Genomic DNA, 24,297 nt, shown 5'->3' with positions numbered 1-24,297 from the left:
CGTTTGGGTTTTTCCACGTTAAAATCTTGGCGTACATCTCTGTTTTCGTTTTTAATATTTCGTCCAATGTTTACTGGGTTTTTTCACTGAGATATCGAGACCGAGATACATGAAAGACATCTTACCAGGTCGCAAGTTGAGATACCTACACAACTCTTCTTTACATTCTTCATCCAACTAATAGGGGAGCAAGCTCAAACTTTTATATGTTGACATGTTGATTAATGAGTTTAGTGTAAAGATCTAGAGTTTCATTAGTTCAATAGCATTCCATCACGTCTGTTTTGGCCACAAGGTGATTCAAGTGACCACCTTCAAACTAAAAGGGATGTAGATAGCTAGATTGCACACTGCCTTTAAGAAATGGATATGTGAGCACTTATGAACATAAAATAAAAATATAAGGGGACAACGAGTCACCTTGGCATAGTCCACGATGCAACTTTATCTATTTTGTTGGTGAGCCATTGGTGGGGGGGGGACTTAATGCATGCCATTACCCAGAAACCTTTTTTCATATCAATTTTAGCCATCATGAGTGGAGAGCTAGATTTATCATTCATCATCGAGTGAGCTATCTCTTGTGCCACCAAAATGTCGTCTTTGATACTTTGATTGACAAGGAAAGCAGCTTGTTTCGATCCCACCAAATTTGGCATGAGTGACTTTCACCAACACTTTAGAGATAATCTTATACACAACATTGCACAAGGCTATCGGCTTATACTCCTTTACTATTGCCAATTTTTTTTTCTCTTTGGGATTAAGGTAATGTAAGTGTCTCCCTACCTATTCAGCTTGGATTTGCATAAAAAAAATAGGTGACAGCTTAATAGAGACTCTACCCAAAACCTTCTCATAATGAATATAAATCTCTGCTTATAGATCATCCGTCCCTAGGGCTTTGTCTCTCGAAAGACTCCAATGCAATAGTAATAAAATGATGAGTGAGCTTTAAGAGAGAGAAATAAAGTATAGTTATAAGCTGTTTTGAATTGGACTTTAGATGACCTCATGACCTTTGCACCGGAATGGATGATTTCATCTAGGTTAGATATTAGATGACGAAGATACATCAATAAATCAGATATTTTTTATGCAAAATTGTTATATAATGAACACTGATATATGGACAAAACTTTTATTTAAAAAAAAAATCCCGAGCGCACGTGCCATACACGTGCACGAGCTTATATTCATTTCCCCTTTTTCTTTATTTTTTTTTCTCTTTTCTTCCTCCCTCACTCCGCAGCCCTCTTTCTCTCGTTCTTCGTCGCCGCGCCTTTGCTGCTGCCGGAGCCCGCCGACCCGGCGGGTCGAATCAACGGTGAGTCTTTTACCTGCATTTCTATTTAATTTTAGTTTAGTTGCGCCATTAGTTTGTCCCCTTTGTTTTTTTATTGCTTCTCGGTCACGTCGGAAATCGGCCGGCCAGCGACCTCTTGTCTCCCCCTGACGACCCCGGTAGCTTCCTCTCGTCGTCCCCCACCGGCTTTCGAGCCCTTTCTCTGTCGAGGTGAACTGCCCATGCCTTCACCTCCGGCGGGACCCACCTCGTACCTTCTTCGCCAGTTCCGGAAGGGTCCCAGCTTGGCTGGCCTTGGCTGCCGACGGTGATCGCCGGCAGCCACCTTCTCCTCCTCCCTCGGTTGTATTGTGATTGGGGAGAGGAGGGAAAGGAGGTGGCCAGCCTAACCCTGGTGTGGTTGGGCTTGGGTTATGCGCGGCCCAACCCAATTGGTGGGTTGGGCTTGGCGTGGCCCACCGAAAGTTGGTTGTGGGTTGGGTTGCAGGCAGCCCAGCCCAGCTTTGCCTTGTGTTAGGCTGCGGCCCAGCCCAATTGACTGGCTTGGGGTGGGTGCAGCCCAACCTAGGTGGCAACTTTGTTTGGTTGGGGCTTTAGGCCCACACTCGGTGGGAGTGGTGTGTGGGCCTTTGGGTTAGTTGCAACCAGCCTATTGCGTTGGATCTTGGGCTGGCCCAAGTTGATTAGTTGTTCTTTAATTTATTTTAGTCACTTTATTTAATTATCCTTGCCAACTTGGGCCCCTAAATATTAATCATCTTAAATGGTAGCATTGTTGTTCATAATAGTTGTTATAAATCGATATTAATAAATGAGATGATAGTACGAGAGTATCTCTACTAATTGCTCATAATGGGGTATTAGTTTTAATGGATAATCATTTTAAACATGCTTTAATGTTCGATAAAGAAAATTAATTAAATGTTGTCCATTCTATTTACTTTAAATCTGCAGCAATTAGTAGAATAGTGACCATGACATAATTATATTATTTACTCTTAATAACGCGTCGTACCATCTTTATTACTCTACCAATTTATATTACTATACCAATTTTACCTGAATAATAAACGGAATAATTCTTAGATAGATCTACCCAAACCTATAGCGGTTGTCCATAGGATTATTTAATTAATTAATTTCGGGTAAGTTGGTGCTTATATTTATTTTTATTATCAAGATAGATTTAATACCATGCGAGTATGATCTCGTGGTGCAGTTGGAGGTAGTTAACTAGGAAGCGGTGTCAACAAGTTAACTCTTCATAGTCTAGGAGTAGTGTAATATTGAAGTGAAATTTTACTTTATGATTTTGTTGTATTTATATCATGCATGTGAAAATATATCTTTACTGGTCAGCATAATTATATTATTTTATTGGTTTATAATTATGCATGGATTATTGGTGTATTCTTGTGGTATGATAACTTTAATGTGTATGTCGTATGGTTGATGATGTTTATTATTGCACTATTTGCACGTATCACCAGATAGTTAAGTTTTGTCTCGGCAATGCTCGTTTACCCGCTTAGCTAAGGTTCAAGGGCCAGAGTGTATATAGTAGCTATATTTATATCCGTCAATGTCTGAAGTCGTGAGGTAAGGAGGGGACTATCAGGCACTACTTGCGTCGGCTTTAGCAAGCGTAATACTGTTGTGTATGGAGGCTAAACATTAGATGATCTTCAAACTATGATTGGGAGGTAGGAGTTGTAGATCTATCATTACTCATGACGGGGGGTGAGAGCGTCCTTGAGCGGTGACTCATGTTTTCCGCACATGCAGTGCGATGATTTCGAGTTGAGGGTTTGTGTGAGTAACATCGATATGCAATATTGAGATCCTTAGTCTGAGGCGACGGACTATCGATCATTCTAACAGGGTTTGGTGGTCCTGTTTCTTTATCAAAAATCAATCAAACTTGACTTTCTTTTGTCGGGCAAGGGGCTGACAATTGTATCACTAAATGTTTTTCCTCAATGAGCTTTGCTTGATATAAGCTTTGTTGCTGGTTGTAATTGTGGCTCCGCGTGAGCTCGAGATTTAGAAGTTGATGTTTTTAGATTATGCATATTACGTTTACTATTAGTAATGCATGTAGTATATTGCATCGATGTATGATTATGATTATGTTTGGATATATATATATCATGCTGTATTATTTTGTATACTACTTTTAAATTGTAGATGTGTATACTTTCTGAGTTTTATGCTCACCATATTTCATATTAGTAAATAATTTTGAGTTCGTGAAGGAGCTGATGAAGATTATTATCTATGATTTATTCACCTATTTTATTTTTGTAAAGTAAACTTAGTGGATTGTAGCCTTTGTGTTGGCATTTGTATCTATTATGTATAAATACGTATTTTGGGGGCTTGTTGTGGCTTGTGATACTTTGGATTTTTTTTGCTTGTATTATTTATAAAAAATATTGAGCTTTTATCTTGTATATTGTGTAGAAATATTGACTAATAGATTATGTGAAAATCATGTGGGTTTTATCCACATGAAAGGCATGTGTACTTAGAGGCGGATATTTCATATTATGTGGGGAGTATTTTTCTGAAGTGACCATTAATCTCATTATGGTTTTCCTGTATGATTAGGACTGTATTTTTCCGGATTGACTATTAATCTCATTATGATTTTTCTGCATATGAATCATTATCATGTACTATCTGTTTGATGAATGATCAGATCGACAGCACCTAGAATTCTAGTATGTATTGACGGTTGACATGAAGATCCTAACAAAACAGGTTTTTTGACAGATGACACAAACATGGCACTTATGCAAGACTGTCCCAATATATGGGCCATTCTATAGTAATATTATGCAAAAGTACATTCCTTTTCATGTCTATTGAAAGATTAGATAAGCATATTGCAGTAATTAGACTCCTTGCACAAGTAGCTCCTGCTTAAGAATCTCATTATCTGTGTGGTTCTTAAGTTATGCTGCTAGGCCTACATTATTTGAAGTCACCTCAGAAGGTCCTGGTGCATGAGGCTCCCATCCATGGTGGGTTTTTGGGGGAGGATGCATGCAAACGTCCCCTCTAGAGGCTATCTCTATGAGCATATGCATTTATACTTTATATTTTTGCTTCATTTGACATATGATTTTAATAATTAATATCATCTATTGATGTATGGATATAGCCATATTTGCATAACAAATGGAAGGCTGCATTCTTGTTCAATTACTATGGTATGAATCTATATTATCGTATCAAATCATGGTGCTTCACTTGCTAGAATTATCACAGGAATGAATCTTTTAAATCTGAAAAGAGCTTGAAATTTTCTTGTCCCAATAAAAACAAGCCTGATGAAATCATGAAAATTTTGAAACTTGTGATGTTTTGATTGTTTTCTAAGTCCTTATGTTGGAATTTAGGTACTGCAGTTCTGCTATCAGTCATGTTTGTGAACCATATGCTTCCTGGCTCAATAATAGACAAAATATCCCTTGTGGCTTGAAGAAGGTTCAAAGTAATGAATAGAATTACAAATTTATTTTCTGTTCTTCATTTGGATGCTGAAGATGATAAAGAACAACTAACAGGTGCAGTAGCTTCAAAAGATGAGAATGCTACTATAAGATCAGGTCAGTACTCAGTACTTTTAAGTTTTAACTCTTATGGTCAAGTATTAGTTTAGTAATGCTACAAGTTCTTGCATAGATTACTTCAATTAAGCATCTACTCATGTTATTGATGCCACTTATTGATTACTATTTGTTGGAAATAGTTCAGATAGCTGCACTGATAATAAATATTAGCTTTTGCACAATTGTGGAATTTTACTGGGAGAAGCTTTACATTGGTTCTGAGTTCTACAATATAAGATTATATTGCAAGGGAATGAATGATAGACCTATTGTTCCTCTGCAATATGTTGGAAGATGCAGGAGTGTTCTAGTCTTCATTGTCAAATATGAACAGCAGACTATCTTCACCGATGCACTTTATATCTGTATTCCAACAAAAATGCTTTTTGTCTTTATCTGATTACTTGTGAATGCTTTTAGAGGTGTTGTGATCGTCTTATCCTTAACTTCTCTATAATTATTCTTTAAAATCAATTTATGCATTTAAACCAAAGATCCTCAACTTGCTGGTTGATTTGGATAATGTCTAGTTTGTACCAGAAGTTTAAGTAGTCTGCTGCATCTATGATGTATCACTCTTCCATGTCATGGGAACCCTTTGAAGCAGTTTCAAAATTTACAGATGTTAGAAAACTATCAAAAACCATACTTTGCATGGCTAAATGCTGAACCATCCTTGTACTATGCAAACAGTCGAATCTTGAATACCTGCAGCAGGCCTTTTGCCAGGCTTGATATATTGTGAGACAAGCAGATCTAGGAATTACTTGGTATCAAGAAAATTAAATTGGAGACTGCTAATTAATGGCAATCAATTATCTAAAAGTGCATTCCTATAAGCCCAATAAGAAAAGGGAAATACCAACTTTTCCAACACTACCATTTCACCTTCTCAGTCCTCCATGTAATTTCATTGAACATTAATCTGCATTAACATACCCCTTTTTCTTGGTAAACACGTTCGTTTTCCACGTAGAATTAAGCTTTGGGGTTGTTGATGTAATGATGTTAACCTTTTTGTGAATATCTGCTTGTTCAAGTAGAGAGGTCAGAGTGCTACATGAATTATTATATATGGATCAGGAAACTTAATAGTACAAATTTCTGGTAACAAAATTTGCTGATGCTTATGACATCAAAGATGCAGTCATCGATTCTCCAGATAGGCCACAATTACCGTGAGCAAACATATTAATGATGACGAATGCATGTTTCCTATGCTACTATACTAACAATACTTATACTTGCTCTGCTATTCTGTGCTGGAAGTGCTTCTCTTCGAAGACTTTGGTAATTTATTAATTATTAGAAGTATACTGAAGTATGAAATGATATGACCTTCCCTATTTATGTCTGTGGTGGAAATTTGTTCATCATCTATTAATGTCTGAAATGCTCATGGGCAGTGCCCTTTTATTATTTAGATTTTTTAATTTGGGTTAATCATGTCAGAACACTCCACTATTTTTCTCAATTAAATGAGTCACTTTCTTAATCTGGATTTCTAGCATCTTCCTGTTGGATGATACTAATTATTGGCTGGCCGATTACTAAAATCCTTTGAGATGATTGGCTTTTAAACTAACTAAAAGAGAAACTTGTTGCTGGAGGAAGGAAGTTGATGTTTCTATGCTGATACTTCTCTTTTCAGATAAAGGCCAGAAAAGAGGCAAATTATCAGAAATAGACAATTCTTTGGAAAGCGATAAAGTCAAGCAAGGGAATCTTACAACTTTGGGTGACTATAAGATGCCTCTCGTGTGGATTGACTTGGAAATGACTGGTATATATTTAATTAACATTTTCTTTGTTGATTTCTTATCTTTAATACTTGGCAATGAATTTGAAGTACTTTTTTTCTTTCTAGAGTCTTTTGGGAAAATATGATTTTTTGATGTAGGAAATGCTATAGTTTTTTATTTTTCATATTTCTTGATTTCTCTCCTAGGTTGGATGTTAGTTTTATTATCCTTATAATCTAGTAAATATTCACACACACATGCATGCACACACCCACACAGACAGACACATGCACAGTGCACATTGCATGCACGCACGTGCAAGCTAGCTAGTCCATCTAGAGAGGAGTGTTTTCTGAATATTTTTCCGAAAGGCAGTGCTAGGTTTAGGAATCTAGTAAATATTCACACAGACATGCATGCACACACCCACACAGACAGACACATGCACAGTGCACATTGCACGCACGCACGTGCAAGCTAGCTAGTCCATCTAGAGAGGAGTGTTTTCTGAATATTTTTCTGAAAGGTAGTGCTAGGTTTAGGTATTAGGATCAAGATTGGCCGTCCAAAAAAATGATACATACTGGCTGTATCAGCTTCTAGTATTGTCTGATATGGTATCAAGATGTTTTTTAATTACATAAAATTCTAAACAAGATTTCAAAATATAGGTGAAAATTTAGAGAAAATGATAAAAAGATAAAAAAAAATTACTCATTTAAAACCTAACAACTAAAAACAGTACTCACTCAAAACCATGATAAATTCTGAGTTGGATTTGGTAAATTTCTATGCTCGTAAATTTTTACTGCAGAAGTGAGACAAAGAGATCTCTCTTTCTTCACTATTTTTATACAATAATAAGAATGGAGGAGTTAAAAAGCAAGAGAGAAAGAAAGAAGAGAAATAAAAAAAGATAAAAGAGAAAAAATACTCACTCGAGTTCAAAGTGCGAAGTAATCGGAGGAACTCTTTGAATGAGCTTAATGAAGTGTGAGGAGTGGGAGGAGAGTATATGAGTGAGAGAGAGTAACGACTTAAAACATTAAAAGAAGGCAGCTGAGAATATCAATTACTGATGTCCCCTAGATTCAATTTATTTTAGGTCCAATCCAAATCTTTAAACGAACACATTTTAGCCAGTTTAAATAGATGCGGTCGATCTTGATCCGGTCGATACCAAACAACACCAACCACTACCATATTTGTTTCGGGTCGGGGTTAGGATCAGCTACAGCGGATCCCAATCCATTTCGAGATCGGCCGAAACTAAGATCCATGGGCTTGAATATAAATAGTAAAAACATAGGGCTTGAACCATTATGTCACTATTATACATGTTGTTACATACCACTTTTCCTATTGTCTTGGAATGTGTTAAGCCTTCCCTATTAATGCGTGAACTATGATATGGTCCATAAGTCAATTCCTTCCACTATGTTAGTTGTTTCTAATGAGAGATAGGCGAGCTCAAAAATGCGTGCAGGAAATTCCAAAAAAGTTTGGCTAATGACAGTGTTTTGTGCACAGAGAGTAATGCAGTATCACTATGGCACTAGTATAGTGTGTTGAAGCATATCAACTATCCTAGTCTCTTATTTTTTGGTATATTCCTACTAGTTAGATAACTAGTAAACATTTATTTGGAAATAGGCTAAGGAGATTAAGCAATTTCCATCTTTGTCAAACTATTAAATGCCTTTTTCCTTGGTGGAATCGATAGTATCCTACTAGGTCCTCTTTAATGGTAAAATTGAGGAAGATGATAATTAAATAGAGCAAAATAGAACCACTAGCGACAAAGCAGTAAGCCAAAGAGGAAAAGAAAAATAAAAGAAAAAAGTGAAGAAGTGGGTATAAATAAGTTACAGGAAAGAGAAAGAACACAAATTGCTGAACAGAAAAGGGAATAAACACAAAAGGCCAATATAATTGGTTGATAGAACAAGTAAAGTAAAGTTAAAAGATGAGAAACAAATGGAGATGTGAACTTCATTATTAAAAGGAGAAGGTGTTAGAAGTGACATAGAGGAAAACAAAGAAGTGAAGGAAATAAAATGCTTTGTGGCCAAGGACAGAAGAAACTAGTAAAGTTAAGTAGATACTTTATCCCTTCTATCAGTGCTTCATGGATTACATCATCCAGTTTACACAATTTTATTGTCAATAATATATTGGATCATCTGATATAATGTACTAGCTCAAGCTTGTGCTTCATTAGTTCTATTGCTCTATGTTAGTCGTCATTTTGAATGGAAATGTACTAATAATTATTGTTGAATTCTAATTCTGCATGATGTTTTCTTTGACAATGTGGTTCGACTTGTAGGTTTGGATATTACAAATGATCGAATATTGGAGATTGCTTGTGTTGTAACAGATGGTAAACTTATTAAATCAGTTGAGGTGACTATTGTTGTCTTATACATTAGGTTAATTTTATTTTCTTAGCCTTTCATCAATTGATAATATTCTTTCAAATTGCTCTAGTTCTTGTCCTTTCTTCTTTCGTCAATCCTTTGTTTCACACTATTATTAATTAATTTTTTATATGCTGATGATGTTTTTTCTTTAAAATAAATAAGCTATAAAGTGCTAAAACAAAGTTCCTACTTGGTAAATCAGCATTTCGTATATGACATCAACAGATAAGAAATAACAATACTATAGGTGTCAAAAGTAAAAAATGTAAAGAAATTGTTAGGCTTTTGAAGGACATAAATATAAAAGGAAGTTTGCAACCACTTGTTTTAACTATTTATTTAGGTATCTCCATCTTATTGACTGTTCATTGAAATTCTTAAACCATGAAAATGAATGGAACTTTATTGCATAAATCACGATAGGGCCCTAGTAAAAATGACAGTTTTAGTTGCTATTTACTGTTAAGGGTAAACTAGTTGGGACTAGAGTTAGCTGCTATGAAAATCCAAGAGTACCTATCAAATAAGGAATAAGTCACTTTCTTTCTACCGGCGAGTTCTTTTCCATCTAAATTAATTCTTTTAAAACTTTTTTTCTTCACCAAAATTACTAATAACATGAAATTGTGCATAATTTTTTCTTTGACTAGTTGTTACCACATTTTTGCGGCAAGTTATTAAGCAGATTGTTTGGTTGAGTTGAGTTCTTTATTACATTTCTAAGTACTGAAGATATATATATATAAACCAAGGTTCCAAAAATCGGTATCGGGATCGACCGTCCGGAAAAATGATACGTATCGGCCGTCTGTATCGGATCGGACTATTTTAATTAAATAAAATTCTAAATATTATTAAATTTTTTTCTAAATTTTTAAAAATTTAGAAAAAATTAGAAGAAAATAAGAAATAATAATTACTCACATATAAAGCCTAAAAAGTAAAAATTTCTCTTCCTCCTCTTCTTTCCTATCCCTCTAACTGTTAGTCTGAAGTATCCATTCTCTCCCACACTTTTTTTTTTTCTATCTTTCTCTCTTTTTCTCACTTTTTTTTATTTATTTTTTCCTCTTCCTCACTCGCTCTTCCTTTTCCCCCCTCTCTCTCACCCTCTTTTTTTTTAATCTTTCCCTTTCCCTCACTCTATCTTCCTTTTTCCCTCTCTTTCTCTCCCTTTCTCTCCCTCACTCTCTCTTCCTCTTTCCCCCTCTCTCTCTCTCTCTTCCTCTTTCCCTCTCTCTCCCTCTCTCTCTCTAGCTGCTGCTGTCAACAGCAGCTGCCTGCTGCAGGCAGTTGTCTACTGTTGCTGTAGGTGTGGAGCCACCTGTACAGGCCAAAACCAGCCAAACCGGCTGGTTTCGGCCTGGATCGGGATCGGCTATTCCGTTTCGGCCGATCCCACTCAGGATCGGCCGAAACTGGAAACTATGATATAAACCCTTTCCCTTTTCTTAAGGGTATCGAAAGCTAATTTTTATGAAATTTGTCATAATATTGGTGTATGCAGTATTGTTATTTGAAGCTTCTACCACTACCTAGTTGGAACTTTTGCCTATAACTGATTGATTGCCTGCTGTCATAAGTTTTCATTAGTTGTTTGATACATAAGATAGTTTTGCATGTAGGGTCCAAATTTAGTTATCCATCAGAGCAAGGAGTGCCTGGATAGCATGGGAGAATGGTGTAGGAGCCATCATGCAGCTAGTGGTATAATATTGATCGAACACTCATTTTGCATAAGGTCATCCTTATCATCTAAAATTTCTTCTGAGATATAAACTGAGGAGTTTTGTTGAATATACTTTAGGGTTGACAAAGAGGGTTCTGCAGAGTACACTTTCTGAGCATGATGCAGAGAAACAGGTATGTTATTGATCTCCCTGCTTAATTCCGTTTTATTTTTCTGTTAAGAGTAGGGATGTATCGCAAGCCTTTGAAATTTAATCTTAATTAAGTAGTCTATCAGTGGTGCGAACGGCTTTGCCCTGGGCAGTGAAAGCTTATACCTTTATAAGCGAACAATGGTTTGTCTATGTAGGGTATTCCCCCTTTACTCTCTTAATGTCGAGTTAAGTGACTTTGCATAGCGTAGTAGAATGAAGGCATCGCATCGATGCTCTCTTATCCAGGTGATAAAACCAGTACTTAATTGCCTATGTTTCAAGAGCTAGGCCTAATAATATATATTCAGTCAGGTTTTGACCTGACTCTTGTCCTAACATAATGCATTCATAAATTGTTTATTACTTTATTGGAAAAAGTACTTGACTCATACATAATATACATCCTAAGCATCTGAATTTTCATGTTCTATACATGCATCCAAAGCATTTGGTTTACTTGATGATTATTTTATGCGATTTAATAAGTGTTACATCATTCTTTAGGCAATATGTGAAATTTTAATATAAGTAGAAATGTTTTACTTTCTTATTTCGAGACATGAAATATGCAGCAGAAAATTTGTCAGTTCTTTTGGTTAGTGAGTGTTGTTGAACTCTTATGTCCATATGATTATTCTACATAAGTTTTCTTATCTCTAATATAAAATGCTTAAAACAAAAAGAGATCACCGAAAAAGTTGAGACAGAAAAAGTAGTATGATGTTAAAAGCTAAATCACCGAAAGAGCAGATGTGCACTTGGGCAATTTATGTTTGAGTATTCATAAGCATTGTTTGAAGTTTCATCTGAAATAGAGATGTTTCATTGAAACATTTCGTGTTTTAATCATATCCAAGGTTTTAAAAGGCTGTAGGCGGTAGATGGGTGAATAAGGGTCATGATGCCTAAGGGCTAGGCGGATGCCTAAGACAGTTTAAAAATAAACAAATATATGAAATAATAATTAAAATTCATGCATACAATCTAGAAATATATCACTGTATTCTTGTTAAGAACCATAAGAAGCAATTTGAATCCACTATTTTATCATGATCTACAATAATTTTGAATTTCAGAGTCAATCAACATACTAAAATATGGTTTAAGAAACTAAGGCGGTCACCTAGGCAGGATCTAAGCAGAGCTTAGTTATATTTTGTCTAAGGCAGGAGCCTAGGCATTAATGCAGAAGTTTTTACAACAATGGTCCTATGCGATCTAGAAATGCCCTCGAAAAGAGCAGACTCAAACAACTATAATAACAAAATTTAAAAAGTAGGTTATAGCTTCCGAGTTAGATTTGACTTGAGTCCTACTTGTACCTAATCCAATATCAACCTTATTACATACATACTATTAGCTCCTTTGTAATGCATTGAAAATTACCATAAAGAAGTCTGGAACTGACTATGCAAGTAGAACTGATCCGAATATTTTGTTTTTCAACAAAGCCGAAACCGAAACCAAAACAAAACTTTGCACCATGCTCGTAAGCATCCAAGTTGACAGTTAGTTGATCAGAGTATCAAACTATACACACATGAATATATCATCACACTTTCTTGTCTATTGGTTGCACATCGGGATTGCAAAAAACTAATCCAATGGGGGGAGAAATAAAGTCCCATCACTTTAATTCACCTAGAGATGAGCTTTTGTGAATCCCGAGCTGCACTACTCAAGAAATAAAAGAGTTTGTAGTCTAGCCCTACATATATTTATTAGTTTCATTTGTTTCCACTTCTAGTGAATTTATTAGAAGTAGATATGTTCTATTTATATGTACGAAAATTGAAAGAAATTGCAGGACAAAGAGGTTGTTTGATTACTAGAGCTGTAAATAAGTACTGACGTGACCATTTTGATATAGCCATATAGGGCCTTAAAAGGTGGTATCTTTGGTATAACAGCAGATGGCTGAAAGAGATTAAAAAAATGCTACTAAAATGATAAAAATGAAAAGGTGAAAGAGATTAAAAAAATCAGTATACAAGTAAGAATCAGAAATGATGAAAGATGGCTGAAACTTCTAAGGAAATATGATTGCAAATACTACTAAATGAGTAGTTGAAAGACACAAGAAAATATTACACAGAAGTATAAAGGAAGCAAACAAGGATGATGGAGAACAGAAAATGGATGGAGCTGAATTGTCCAACTTGTTAGTTCTAATTTCAACCTTTTGGTTAACTAGATAAATTTATCAACTTTCATTGCCTCTCACTAGCTGGTTTTGTGTCAATGGCAGGATTTGCTACTAGCTATTATTATTGCCCCAGATTGGTGCTTCACGTCACCCTAAAATGCCAAAATACAACTTATTTTTGCATTTGTTTATTTCAGGATCTTATCATACATAAGAAGCTTTCAAATTTTAAACTAGTGACCAATGTTTAGAATATTGGTACTTATATTGATCATATAAAAAAATAATACGTATTAGTAGTATCAGTTGTTTCACCCTCTATATTGGTCATTTTAGTTTCAGACTAATTTTTTTTTACTAAACTTCAAATATATGATACAAACAGAAAAGTTCTAAAAGTTTATAAAAATGATAAAGATAAGAGAATTTAGAATACTCATATAAGATAGTAACAGCATACTACCAAGAGCGAAAATACCAAGAACAATATTAAGTTTTGGATGGATTCAATAAGTATATGTGCCCATTGTTGTTATCACCTTGCAAACTAGGACATGAAGCCACTTGTGAACAAGGCTAACAACCACCTTTATAGTAGAGGTGATCGTAGGGGGTATTATAAGAGAAGGTAAAAAATGGTGGAGTAAAGAAAGAAAAAAAAGCAACAAAAAGAAAAAAAGAGAGAATAAAAATGGAAAGGAATACTATGGCGTCCAAGACACTAGGGCGTCAATAGTTGATGTCCCAATTTTGGATTCAGATTATATCCAGCTTATGTTGTGATCCACATAAAGTTAGTACGACCGATATTAGACCAATTGATATTGGGCTGAAAGGCTCGAAACCAAGGGAAAATTGGTTTCAACCCCAGTTTCATATCAAATAGCCGATGATACTTCGAACTATGCGTGATCACCTTATCTTGTAATTAGTTTCTAGGGTTGTTGAACTCATGTGACAGAATTAGGCTTTTCTTCGCTGGGGTATATCAAAACAATTACCTGAATGGCCAAATGCCTTACCACTACAATCATTTTTATTAAGTCAAACAAATTTCTAACATTAAAGAGGATATTAGATACTTATAATCAATGATGTTTGATGAAGTATTTCCATCAATTGATGCAAGAGAGATTATTTGCACATAGAGTTAAGTAAAAGTTGGTGCACGGAGATTGGTAGATCACACGTGAATGCTTATATCTTAACAATTTAACCAGATCTTCCCTTTAGTATTTGCTTCTCATAGTTTAACACTTCAACTGGATCTTTCTTTAGTATTTTCTTCTCGTAGTTTAACTGGAATGTTGTTTTAGTATTTGCTTCTCATAGTTTAATCTTTCTTTAGTATTTTTTTTTCTCATAAGTTAACTGGAATATTGTTTAAGTATTTGCTTATCTGTTGTCAAAGTTATGCATAATATAGGTATATATCTTAAGTAACCAATACAAGGGCAAGTTCTGTAAGACAGTGTATGTTACTTTCCTCTAATTGTCATAAATACTTGACAAATACAACGACACCTTGCAGGTTCTAGATTTCGTCAAGAAGCATATAGGTTCACATACACCTCAACTGGCTGGGAATTCTGTTTATGTCGACTTCTTATTCTTAAAGGTCAGAAAATAGAGTTTCTCAGTTGTTTTTTTTTCAATTACTGGCTCTGTGTACTGCAGTGAACAGTTACAAACCCAGAAACTTATATGGCATGTTTGTGTGATGGTAGGACTTAAAATGGTGGACCTTTGTGTTCACCTGTTTGAGTCTTAAAAATAGCCTCAACAAGAATGGGGTTATGGTTGCGTACATGTTATCTTCCAGACCCTACATTGGCAGGGACATTATGCACTGGATCCCTTCTCGTGAGCAAATAGTGAAAAGGGACATTTATATGAGCATCCATTAGATCAAGTTCATTTTTTTCTTGTCTTCTATCATAGTTGTTCCAAAATTATACTGTGAAACAAGGTCCACAATAAATTAGAATACAGAACAGATAGATCATTGGAGACATGAGTCTTAACTTTTATGCTAAATAGAGACTGAGAAAACACTTGGACTGATAGGGTTAGCAATGATATGATTAAAAACAAGTGAGCACTTAATCATGCTTATTTTGTTAGTTGTTTTTCATCTTTTGTGGTTCAATTAACTTTTAGGGGCTATTAAGATTTAATGCCATCAAGGAAGCTGCTTTAGGTGAGCTTACTTGTATATGCATACCAGCTCAATAATGTTTGACAGCAATAGTTGGCCCCTGTTCTATTTGTGCCCCACCATCCATCTCTGTCTTACCAAATTTCATTTGTCTCACTGTTGATTTTCTCACTAACTAGAGCATAATACTTCTTTTCAACACTGCTTCTGTTTTGCTGCTTTTGCTTGCTAACTTTTGTAGGGTTTGTTTCCTGTTACAGAAGTATATGCCACATTTTGCAGCTATATTCTCTCATGTAATTGTTGATGTGAGTAGTGTCATGGCGTTATGTGTCCGATGGTTTCCTAGAGGTAATAGTGCATTCCTGTAATTCCTATGTGTCTTTCAGATATTTTTCTTGCTTTCTTTAACTTGAGAAATAAATAATATAATCAACTTGAACTATCCCAAGACTCACGTTTTAGTCTCATAAGAGTTGAGCAACTCTTGGCTTGGCACCAAAAATGCTTACATTTCTTTTTTTTATCAAGATAAAGAATGTTTTGAAAGGGGCCCGTGGTTTGTGAGCGGTCCTCCCCTTCCCCCGCGCATAATAAATTGATTCCAATAATACAGAAGTTGAGATTTTTCTGCTGCTTTATAATCCACTACATGATCTTACTCTCATTTGAGATGAATGCACAAATATCTTACATGGATTGTAATATTACTTCAGCTTGATGTTCTGTCTGTGTTGGTCGATGACTATTTTCTAATATAATGTTGATAGATATCTTCTTTTATTGTCCTCTTTCTTGTGAATATCTATCACAACTCAAATTCAAAATCATGACATGAGATACACAAAGTCTTAATAAATAAACGTTTCAAATCCATAATATGAAAGAATCCAATATGAATTACTAACTCGAAGTCAATAATTAATAAAGCTCTAAAAGGGGTAATAATGAAATCCAAATTTGACATACAATGTCTTCCCTAATAAAACTAAAAAAACTAAGCCAATAGATGGTGTTAAAATCTTCAAATGAAAGCGTAAACAACTAATACAACTAAAAGCAAAAGACCAAGTCCTAATTGGAGGTAAGATCTCGGTGCACCACAGTCAGTTGCTAGCTATCCAGTGTCTGAAATATTTGGAGAATTTTATAAGCTAATAATTTTAGTTTAGTGGGTGAATCCAACCCAAAGCCAATAAACCCATAATCCGAAAGCATGGTTTTAAAAATCCAAATCTTAACAATTTATAATAAATAAATAACACTAAGCATGCTCACAATTGAATGGTAAGGCATAAGTAAGCATAGTGTGAATAATAAAAAAATTAAATATAAGAGTGATGGGATCTTGTACCAAAAGATTCGTTATGGAATGATTCCTTCAAGATCTAGATGTAGTACAGAAATCTGTTCGCGCAATCGTAGAAAAATATTCGTAAAATATTCTATGGTAGTCAGAAAATTACGAAACTAAGTGGATTCGATTCGTAACTTCCTGATCTACAACTTTCGTATTTACACCCTTCGCAAATTCAAACTACAACTAGGACGAAAACATGGAATAACATGGGTGATGGTGGTGGTAACGGGTGGAGTGGATGTTAGGGTTATGGATGGGTATGAAGATGAAGGTGGATGATAGATGTGATTAAGGGATATAGACGAAGGGAACGAAGTGGTCGAGATCCCAAAGAAGAGGGGTGACTCGACAGTCGAAGGAGATTAGAAGTTAGGAGAAACCTTGCCAACGGTAGAGGTAGAAGAATGGTGAAGAGAGAGGAGGGAGATTAGGGTAGATAGATGATAGAAAGGCAAGAAATCAATATTCCAATAGCATAATGAATTTGGCTGCCATCCACATATTTATAGAGGCTAGCCAACAAGTTCTAAAACAATAAGTAACTCTAATTTTAGAGAATTCCCATCGATTGCATTCGAATGCGCCCGATCGTGTTCAAACGCACAAAAGACATTATTTGTATGTGCGAACGCAATGCAAGTGTTCGAATTCGGGCGATCGACTGCATTTGAACGCACAATATGTGTTCTCTGTATTTGCGAACTTGTTGCAGGCGTTCGTAAGGGCGTTCGAACGTGACCTACAAGAATTTTATTTTAATAAAAATAAACAACTAATGCAGTAAGAAAAGTTCTTAACTAAATGTAACAGCCCACCACGCTTCCCCCACCTTGCCCTCAAGGTGAAAAGTTAGGGAAATGCCCTAAAATGTCAGTCCCCAACTCCCATGTCGCCTCATTGGATGGCTTACCAAGCCATTCAACTAGAATCTTCATCTCCAATCTAGTACCATGTTGTCGTCGGCGCCTAGCAAGTACACGAATTGGCTCTACAATCTCTGTCTCCTCCAATGGCTCCGGTAGAACTGATCCAACGACCTTATGATTTTTAATTCGCTCTCTCATCAATGAAACATGGAAGACAGGATGCACTCTCGACCCCTCCGGTAGCTCCAAATGATATGCAACCGGACCAATACGTTCTAACACCCGAAATGGACCAAAGTACCGATGAGTTAACTTTTGATTATGCATCGGACGTAAGGTCACCTGTCGATACGACTATACCCTCATTAACACCCAACTGCCAATGTCGAACTCCTGCTCCTTGTTGCTATGACTATAAACTTGCTTCATGTGGTTTTGAGCAAGTTTAAGATGGACACGCAACCTCCTCAATGCGGCGTCTCTATCCATCAAGGCTAAGTCTATCTCCGTAGGATCTGCCAATGCCACTGGATCATAAACATATAACGTCGGAGCCGTGCATCCATACACCACCTTAAATGGAGTCATGCCAATGTTGCTATGGTAGGCCGTGTTGTAGGACCACTCCGCCCATGGTAAGAACTCTAACCATCATCTTGGCATCTCTCCAACAAAGCACCTCAAGTACTGCTCAATGTCTCAATTGACTACCTCGGTTTGGCCGTCCGTCTATGGATGGTAGGCCGAACTGAAGTTCAATCGAGTCCCCTACAATCTGAAAAACTCCGTCCAAAAATCGCTCATAAATACACGATCACAATTCGAGACAATTGTGTGTGGCATGCCATATAGCCGAGCAACATCTCTAACAAAAATTTCAGCCACCGCTGAAAACGGATGTGACAATGCTGAAAAGTGCGCATACTTGCTCAACCTGTCAATGACCACAAAGATAACAGAATAACTACGTACTAGCGAAAGACCCTCTATGAAATCCATAGAAATGTCTTCCCAAACACGGTCCGGTATAGGTAAAGGCTGAAGTAATCCGGTCGGTTTCAATGTGGTTGCTTTAGCCCTTTGACAGACTTCGCAAGCACGGACAAAACTCCTCACATCCCACTTCAATCCTGGCTACGTGCAACTCTGGGATATCCTCTTATAAGTCCTCAAGATACCCTCATGACCAACCTTTGAAGTTTGGTAGAAGTGCTCGAACAATTTCTGTCGCAATCCATTATTTGCGGGCACATGAATGCATCCGCGGTCCAGCAATAAACCGCCTCGATTCTCTAACTCTGGATGGCGCTCCGAATCATCCATCACCTCCTGCAACAATCTTAAAACATTTGGGTCAGATGTACATGCATACCTCAGCTCGTCAAGGAAGGGAAAGAAGGGTAGGAGAAGAATAGGCTGCAAGCTCAGCGGTATTGGGTTAGCGCGATAGTGTATCCGCCGCTCTATTTTTCGTTCCCTTGTATTGTATTTCATAATCATATCCCAACAATTTTGTGACCCATCTCTGTTGTGCCGGAGTGTGTATACGCTGTCTCATAAATGAAGACTCTTTTGATCGGTTCGTATAATGAATCGTCTACCGATCTAGTAAGGCCTCCACTTTGTCACTACATGTAGAATTGCCAACATTTCTCTCTTATAAGTCGATAATTGCTGAGATTTTTGTGATAAAATCTTGCTAAGATAGGCAATGAGATGTCCTCCTTGCATTAGTACAACTCCTATGCTAACTCCCGACGCATCACATTCCACAATAAATTTTTTGGTGAAGTCCGGTAGAGCTAGAATGGGCGTCGTTGTCATTGCTGTTTTCAGTTTTTCAAAAGCTATAGTGGCTTCATGCGTCCATTTAAAAGAGTCCTTCAACAAAGAAGTGAGAGGAGCAGCGATCTTGCCATATCCGGCGATGAAGTGGCGATAATATCAGGTCAGCCCCAAAAATTCTCGCAATTCGGTGGTAGTAGTCGGAATAGGCCAAGCGGTAATGCATGCAACCTTTTGAGAATCTGCCGCTACACCATCCGCTGAAATGATATGGCCTAAATACTCCACTTGTAGTACTCCCCATAGGTATTTGGACTTCTTGATCTTCAATTGATTTTGCTTCAACAAATTCAGCACGTCCTCCAAATATCGCCAATGCTCCAATTCAGTTCTGCTATACACCAAAATGTCGTCAAAAAATACCAAGATATACTTTCACAATAGAGGCTGAAATATATCATTCATGAGACCTTGAAAGGTAGCTAGAGCATTGGTGAGACCAAAAGGCATCACCCGGAATTTGTAATGCTCGTTCGGAGTTCGAAATGCAGTTTTGTGCACATCCGCCGGGTGAAGTCTAATTTAGTGATACCCGGCCCTCAAATCAAGCTTGCTGAATATAGTCGCCCTTGCAAGCTCGTCCAGTAGCTCCTCTATAACCGGAATAGGATACCAGTCCTTGACGGTAATAGCATGTAGTGCCTGATAGTCCTGTCATTTTTTTGCACCAATAGCACGGGGGATGAGTATGAGCTATGACTTGGTTGTATGAGGCCTTGCTCCAACATCTCGGCTATCATCTTAGAAATAACTTCTTTTTACACATGTGGATACTAATATGGCCTCATATTTGCCGGTGCGACCCCGGGTACAATCTCTATGCGATGGTTCGCCGTTTGCCTTGGTGGCAACTCATGTGGCTCCTCAAACAGTCCAAAAAAATTATCTAATAAATTAGACAATTTAATGGTAGTACTTGAACTCGTTTGAGGCTCATCTCCTGCTGATTCTATCATATGCACAAGGCAGCCCCACGATAGGCTACATCGCAGGAATCGGCGAAGACCGAATGCCATCAAGCCGCACATCTTTGTTTCCTTGTTTAAATTTCATTCACATTCTCTGAAAATCAAATGTGACGGGTCCCGAACTCTGTAACCACCGAGTGCGAAGGACAATGTCCGCTCCTCGCAGCGCCAACGGATATAAGTCCACAATGATGTCGTGTCCTTGCACCAGTATACCGACTCGGCGACACAAGCTCTAACATCGGAAGAAAGTCTCAAAGGTGGTCGTGGTCTAGTACTCGCAGTTGCTATCTTTGAACCTACAGAATTTTCAACCGGCGTTTTAGGTGCAAATCGCCCATCTCGGTTGCCCAACTTATTTTTGCTGCCATCTTGAGAGCCTTATATTTTTGCTCCATCCTCACGGCCTTCTCAAAGGCCTTCTCAAGAGTAGTAGGACAAAGAGCACGAACATCTGCCTGTATCTCATCCCGCAGTCCTGAAATAAATGTGCTCATCAATGTCGGTTCGGGCCAAGGTAGCTAACAACGACTACTAACTCTTTCAAACTCAGCTTGGTACTCTAATACGGTCGTCCTTTGAACCATCTTGCTTAATATGACAGCAAAATCTTCATATGTCGCTGTCCTAAATCTGCGTGTAATCTTTCTACATAAATCAGCCCATCCGGTAAATCCTCCTCTACGAATAACCTATCTATACCAATGCAATGCCGTTTCTTGGAGGTGAAAGCTTGCCATTTGAACCTTTGCATCTTTCGCTGTACCTTGATAATCAAAATATTGTTCAATTTGAAACACCCAATTCGTTGGATCATTACCTTGGAATTTCGGAAATTCCCAAGCGTGCGGTTTTTCCCTCGAATAGCATTGTTGGGTTCGTGAAAAATCCTTGGTTCAGGTCTAAACCTTTGTGCATGTTGATCACCTTCTCTAAATCCTCGAGCACGTCCATTACCATCTCTAAAAGGATCAACCTCATCCTCAAAGTGTCAATCGTCCCCATCGACGAAGCGCACCGGTGTCGCATGCCTCTCGGGTTCCACCATTGCCGGTCTTGGGTTTTGTAACGGAGGTGGGGAATGATGTGTAGGCATAGGTAAGAGGGGATCATTGACACTCACATGATGCACCTGGACCTGTGGGGTATCGATTTGATGAGGTCCCACCGCTAGTCCTTCTTGAAGCTTCGATTGTCGTTGAGGAGATAATAAACCCAATCGGTTGATGACATATTCCTTGAAATCATTGTGATCCTTTTGAATTGCGTCAACTCTATGCAGCAATGTTTGGAACATGCCACTAAGTTCATCCGCCAAGCCCATATTCACACCCATGGACATTGGTTGACTTGGTCCTGCCGTGGTCGCTCCAAAGGAATCGGCATCACGGTTAGGGTCGTGGATTGAGTTTTCCCTTGTCGGTGTGCTCTTCATAGTTCTCCTTGTTGATGTCATCTTTCTTGTTTCAACCATTAATGGATGTCTGAGGTTCACCTGGCTCTGATACCAAATTGATAGGATCTTGTACTAAAAGATCGGCTATGGAATGATTCCTTCAAAATCTGGATGTAGTACAAGAATCAGTCCGCGCAACTGTGGGAAAATATTTGTCAAATATTTTACGGTAGTCAAAAAATTACGAAACCAAGTGGATTCGATTCGTAACTTCCTGATCTACAACTTTTGTATTTACGCCCTTCACAGATTCGAATTGCAACTAGGACGAAAACACAGAATAACGTGGGTGATGGTGGTGGTAACGGGTGGAGTGGATGTTAGGGTTATAGATGGGTATGGAGATGAAGGTGGATGATGGATGTGATTAAGGGATATAGACGAAGGGAATGAAGTGGTCGAGATCCAAAAGAAGATGGGTGACTCGACAGTCGAGGGAGATTAGAAGTTAGGAGAAACCTTGCCAATTGTAGAGGTGGAAAGATGGTGAAGAGAGAGGAGGGAGATTAGGGTAAATAGATGATAGAGAGGCAAGAAATCAATATTCTAATAGCATAATGAATTTAGCTGCCATCCACATATATATAGAGGCTAGACAACAAGTCCTAAAACAATAAGTAACCCTAATTCTAGAGGATTCCCGCCGATCGCGTTTAAACGTGCCCGATCGCGTTCGAATGCACAAAAGACATTCTCTGTATGTGTGAACGCGATACAGGCATTCGAATGCGGGCGTTCAAACTCACCTGACCGCGTTCGAACGCACAATATGCGTTCTCTATATTTGTGAACCTGATGCTGACGTTCGCAAGGGCGTTCGAACGCAACTCCTCCTGCATTCAAACACGACCTACATGAATTTTATTTTAATAAAAATAAACAACTAATGCGGTAAGAAAAAATCCTAACTAAATGTATCAAAGAGATGATAATAGAGGGTCTCTGCGTGCTCCAGCAAAGCTCCGACAACAATCACTCTGACAAGAGAAGAAAAGGGGGTGATGGCATGGTGAGGAGAGGAGTGGAGTGCAAGTTAGGGTTTTTATAGATAGGTTTTCTAGGGTTATAGTTTGATTCAAATATCAACGGTTTCGGCCGAGGAAATTGGGACCACATTCCTCGTCGCCTAACTGGCAAGAGGGAGGAGAAGAGAATGCAGGTGCATTGCACATGTACTTTTTTCCCTGTTATCACAATATCTGAATTAATTTATGCAAGTAAAATTCTTTTGGAAATTTGGTAACATTTTTAAGAAGAGACAATAGCATATTCTGATTTAGCATGGAACTTTGAACTTATGGATGAGTTTGTTTTTTACCTCCATTCAAACATTGCAAATTGATTGGAAATTACGAATGTTCAGTTACTCTTCCACAATGTGTACATTGATCGCTTCCTGTAGATGATTAGTAGGTATGGATGCTCTAGGTATCCTTCGCTTAAATTTTATTCTCTGTGAATACTTGATCTTAAAATACTTGTTTGTCAATTTCTATAAGATTGAAATTTGTTTTCTTAGTTTTTTACCTTCTTTACAGAAAAGAAAAGGGCTCCTTTAAAGGAACAGAAGCATAGGGCTATGGATGATATCAAAGAAAGCATCAAGGAACTCAAATACTACAAGGACAACATTTTTAAGTCACCAAAATCCAGACGCTAATTTACCAATGGTATCAGAAGTTAAATCTACTCTTCAGGGCAATGATCTCCTCTCGTCAAGGGATAATTTGTCAACACTTTGACCAGTCATCTGGTGATTGGGCAGGTGTTGCACTTGGAAAATTGCAGTATTACACTTTTGTTGGAGATCGACTTTCGGCTCTCTTCTGCTCTAGTAAATTGAGGAATTTACCGTAGAGGAGATATTTTCCAGCACTTGAACTCCATATCACTTTACATCTTGTGTTCTCTAGTTGGAAGCAAGTTATTTATTAGGACCTTGATCAATTTGAGCTTCCATGACCGATCACGCTTTAAATGGTCTTATTATTACTTGAAATGCTGAAACTAGTACTTGTAAGTAAAAGGACCTTGTTCAGCAGCACTTCTGAGGAATTGTAATGTTGCTGCTTCATGGCTGTGTTTCTCCACTTGGTATATGATGAGAAAAGAGTTACTATATTTGTTATGATTGTCTAATTCTGCATTTAATCAAATAATATTTCTTCGTTGCATTTTTGGAGCATCCACGCAGACCTAATCCATTTATCGCGACTACTTGTTATTATTCCCTAGCTATGGAATGCATCAATGCCCTTGCTTTGTTTGTAATTGGTCATTGATTAAGAACTTTTGCAAGGAATATTCCACAGAGGGCTTATGAAAGTGGAATGGCGTATGGAGGGGCTTGGGATAGTGTTGTACTGCTGGCAAAAGGAAACGGAACTGATGGAACAATATTTAAGACAAGATGTCCTCATTTCATTCTTCTCAAACCGTTATTTTATTCAAAAAGTTTACTATACGTCGAATTCTCAAAAATCCGGATAAATTTCTAGAGAATTGAATATATTATCAATGAAATTTT

At 37.4% G+C, this 24,297-nt stretch overlaps 1 protein-coding gene across 2 annotated transcripts; it reads left to right on the top strand.

The window, feature by feature from the left end:
* Positions 1–1,272: 1,272 nt before the first annotated feature.
* On the top strand, positions 1,273–23,898 carry LOC140782887 (oligoribonuclease-like). Of its 2 annotated transcripts, XM_073129739.1 has the most exons (10): positions 1,273–1,327; positions 4,711–4,920; positions 6,575–6,706; positions 8,995–9,071; positions 10,714–10,795; positions 10,896–10,951; positions 14,649–14,735; positions 15,536–15,626; positions 23,309–23,440; positions 23,536–23,898. In XM_073129739.1, the coding sequence occupies exons 2-9, from the start codon at positions 4,809–4,811 to the stop codon at positions 23,428–23,430; spliced, it is 759 nt and encodes a 252-aa protein (XP_072985840.1). In that variant the 5' UTR covers positions 1,273–1,327; positions 4,711–4,808; the 3' UTR covers positions 23,431–23,440; positions 23,536–23,898. The 2 variants fall into 2 exon arrangements, with proteins under 2 accessions (XP_072985840.1, XP_072985839.1); XM_073129738.1 differs by having other exon boundaries at positions 23,309–23,898.
* The last annotated feature ends 399 nt before the right edge of the window (positions 23,899–24,297 follow it).

The sequence above is a fragment of the Typha latifolia genome, chromosome 2 (assembly GCF_019914945.1).
Source record: "Typha latifolia isolate L0001 chromosome 2, TyphaL0001v2, whole genome shotgun sequence".
Classification (NCBI taxonomy): domain Eukaryota; kingdom Viridiplantae; phylum Streptophyta; class Magnoliopsida; order Poales; family Typhaceae; genus Typha; species Typha latifolia.
The sequence above is the reverse complement of the archived record's forward strand: the minus strand, read 5'-3'. Positions and strand labels throughout refer to the sequence as shown.

Bases quoted from the DNA above. Each gene is read 5' to 3' on its own strand.
- LOC140782887 (XM_073129739.1), top strand. From the start codon at position 4,809: ATGAATAGAATTACAAATTTATTTTCTGTTCTTCATTTGGATGCTGAA. The intron at 10,952-14,648 runs GTATGTTATTGA...GACACCTTGCAG, and splicing joins AGCATGATGCAGAGAAACAG to GTTCTAGATTTCGTCAAGAA. The intron at 15,627-23,308 runs GTAATAGTGCAT...CCTTCTTTACAG, and splicing joins TGTCCGATGGTTTCCTAGAG to AAAAGAAAAGGGCTCCTTTA.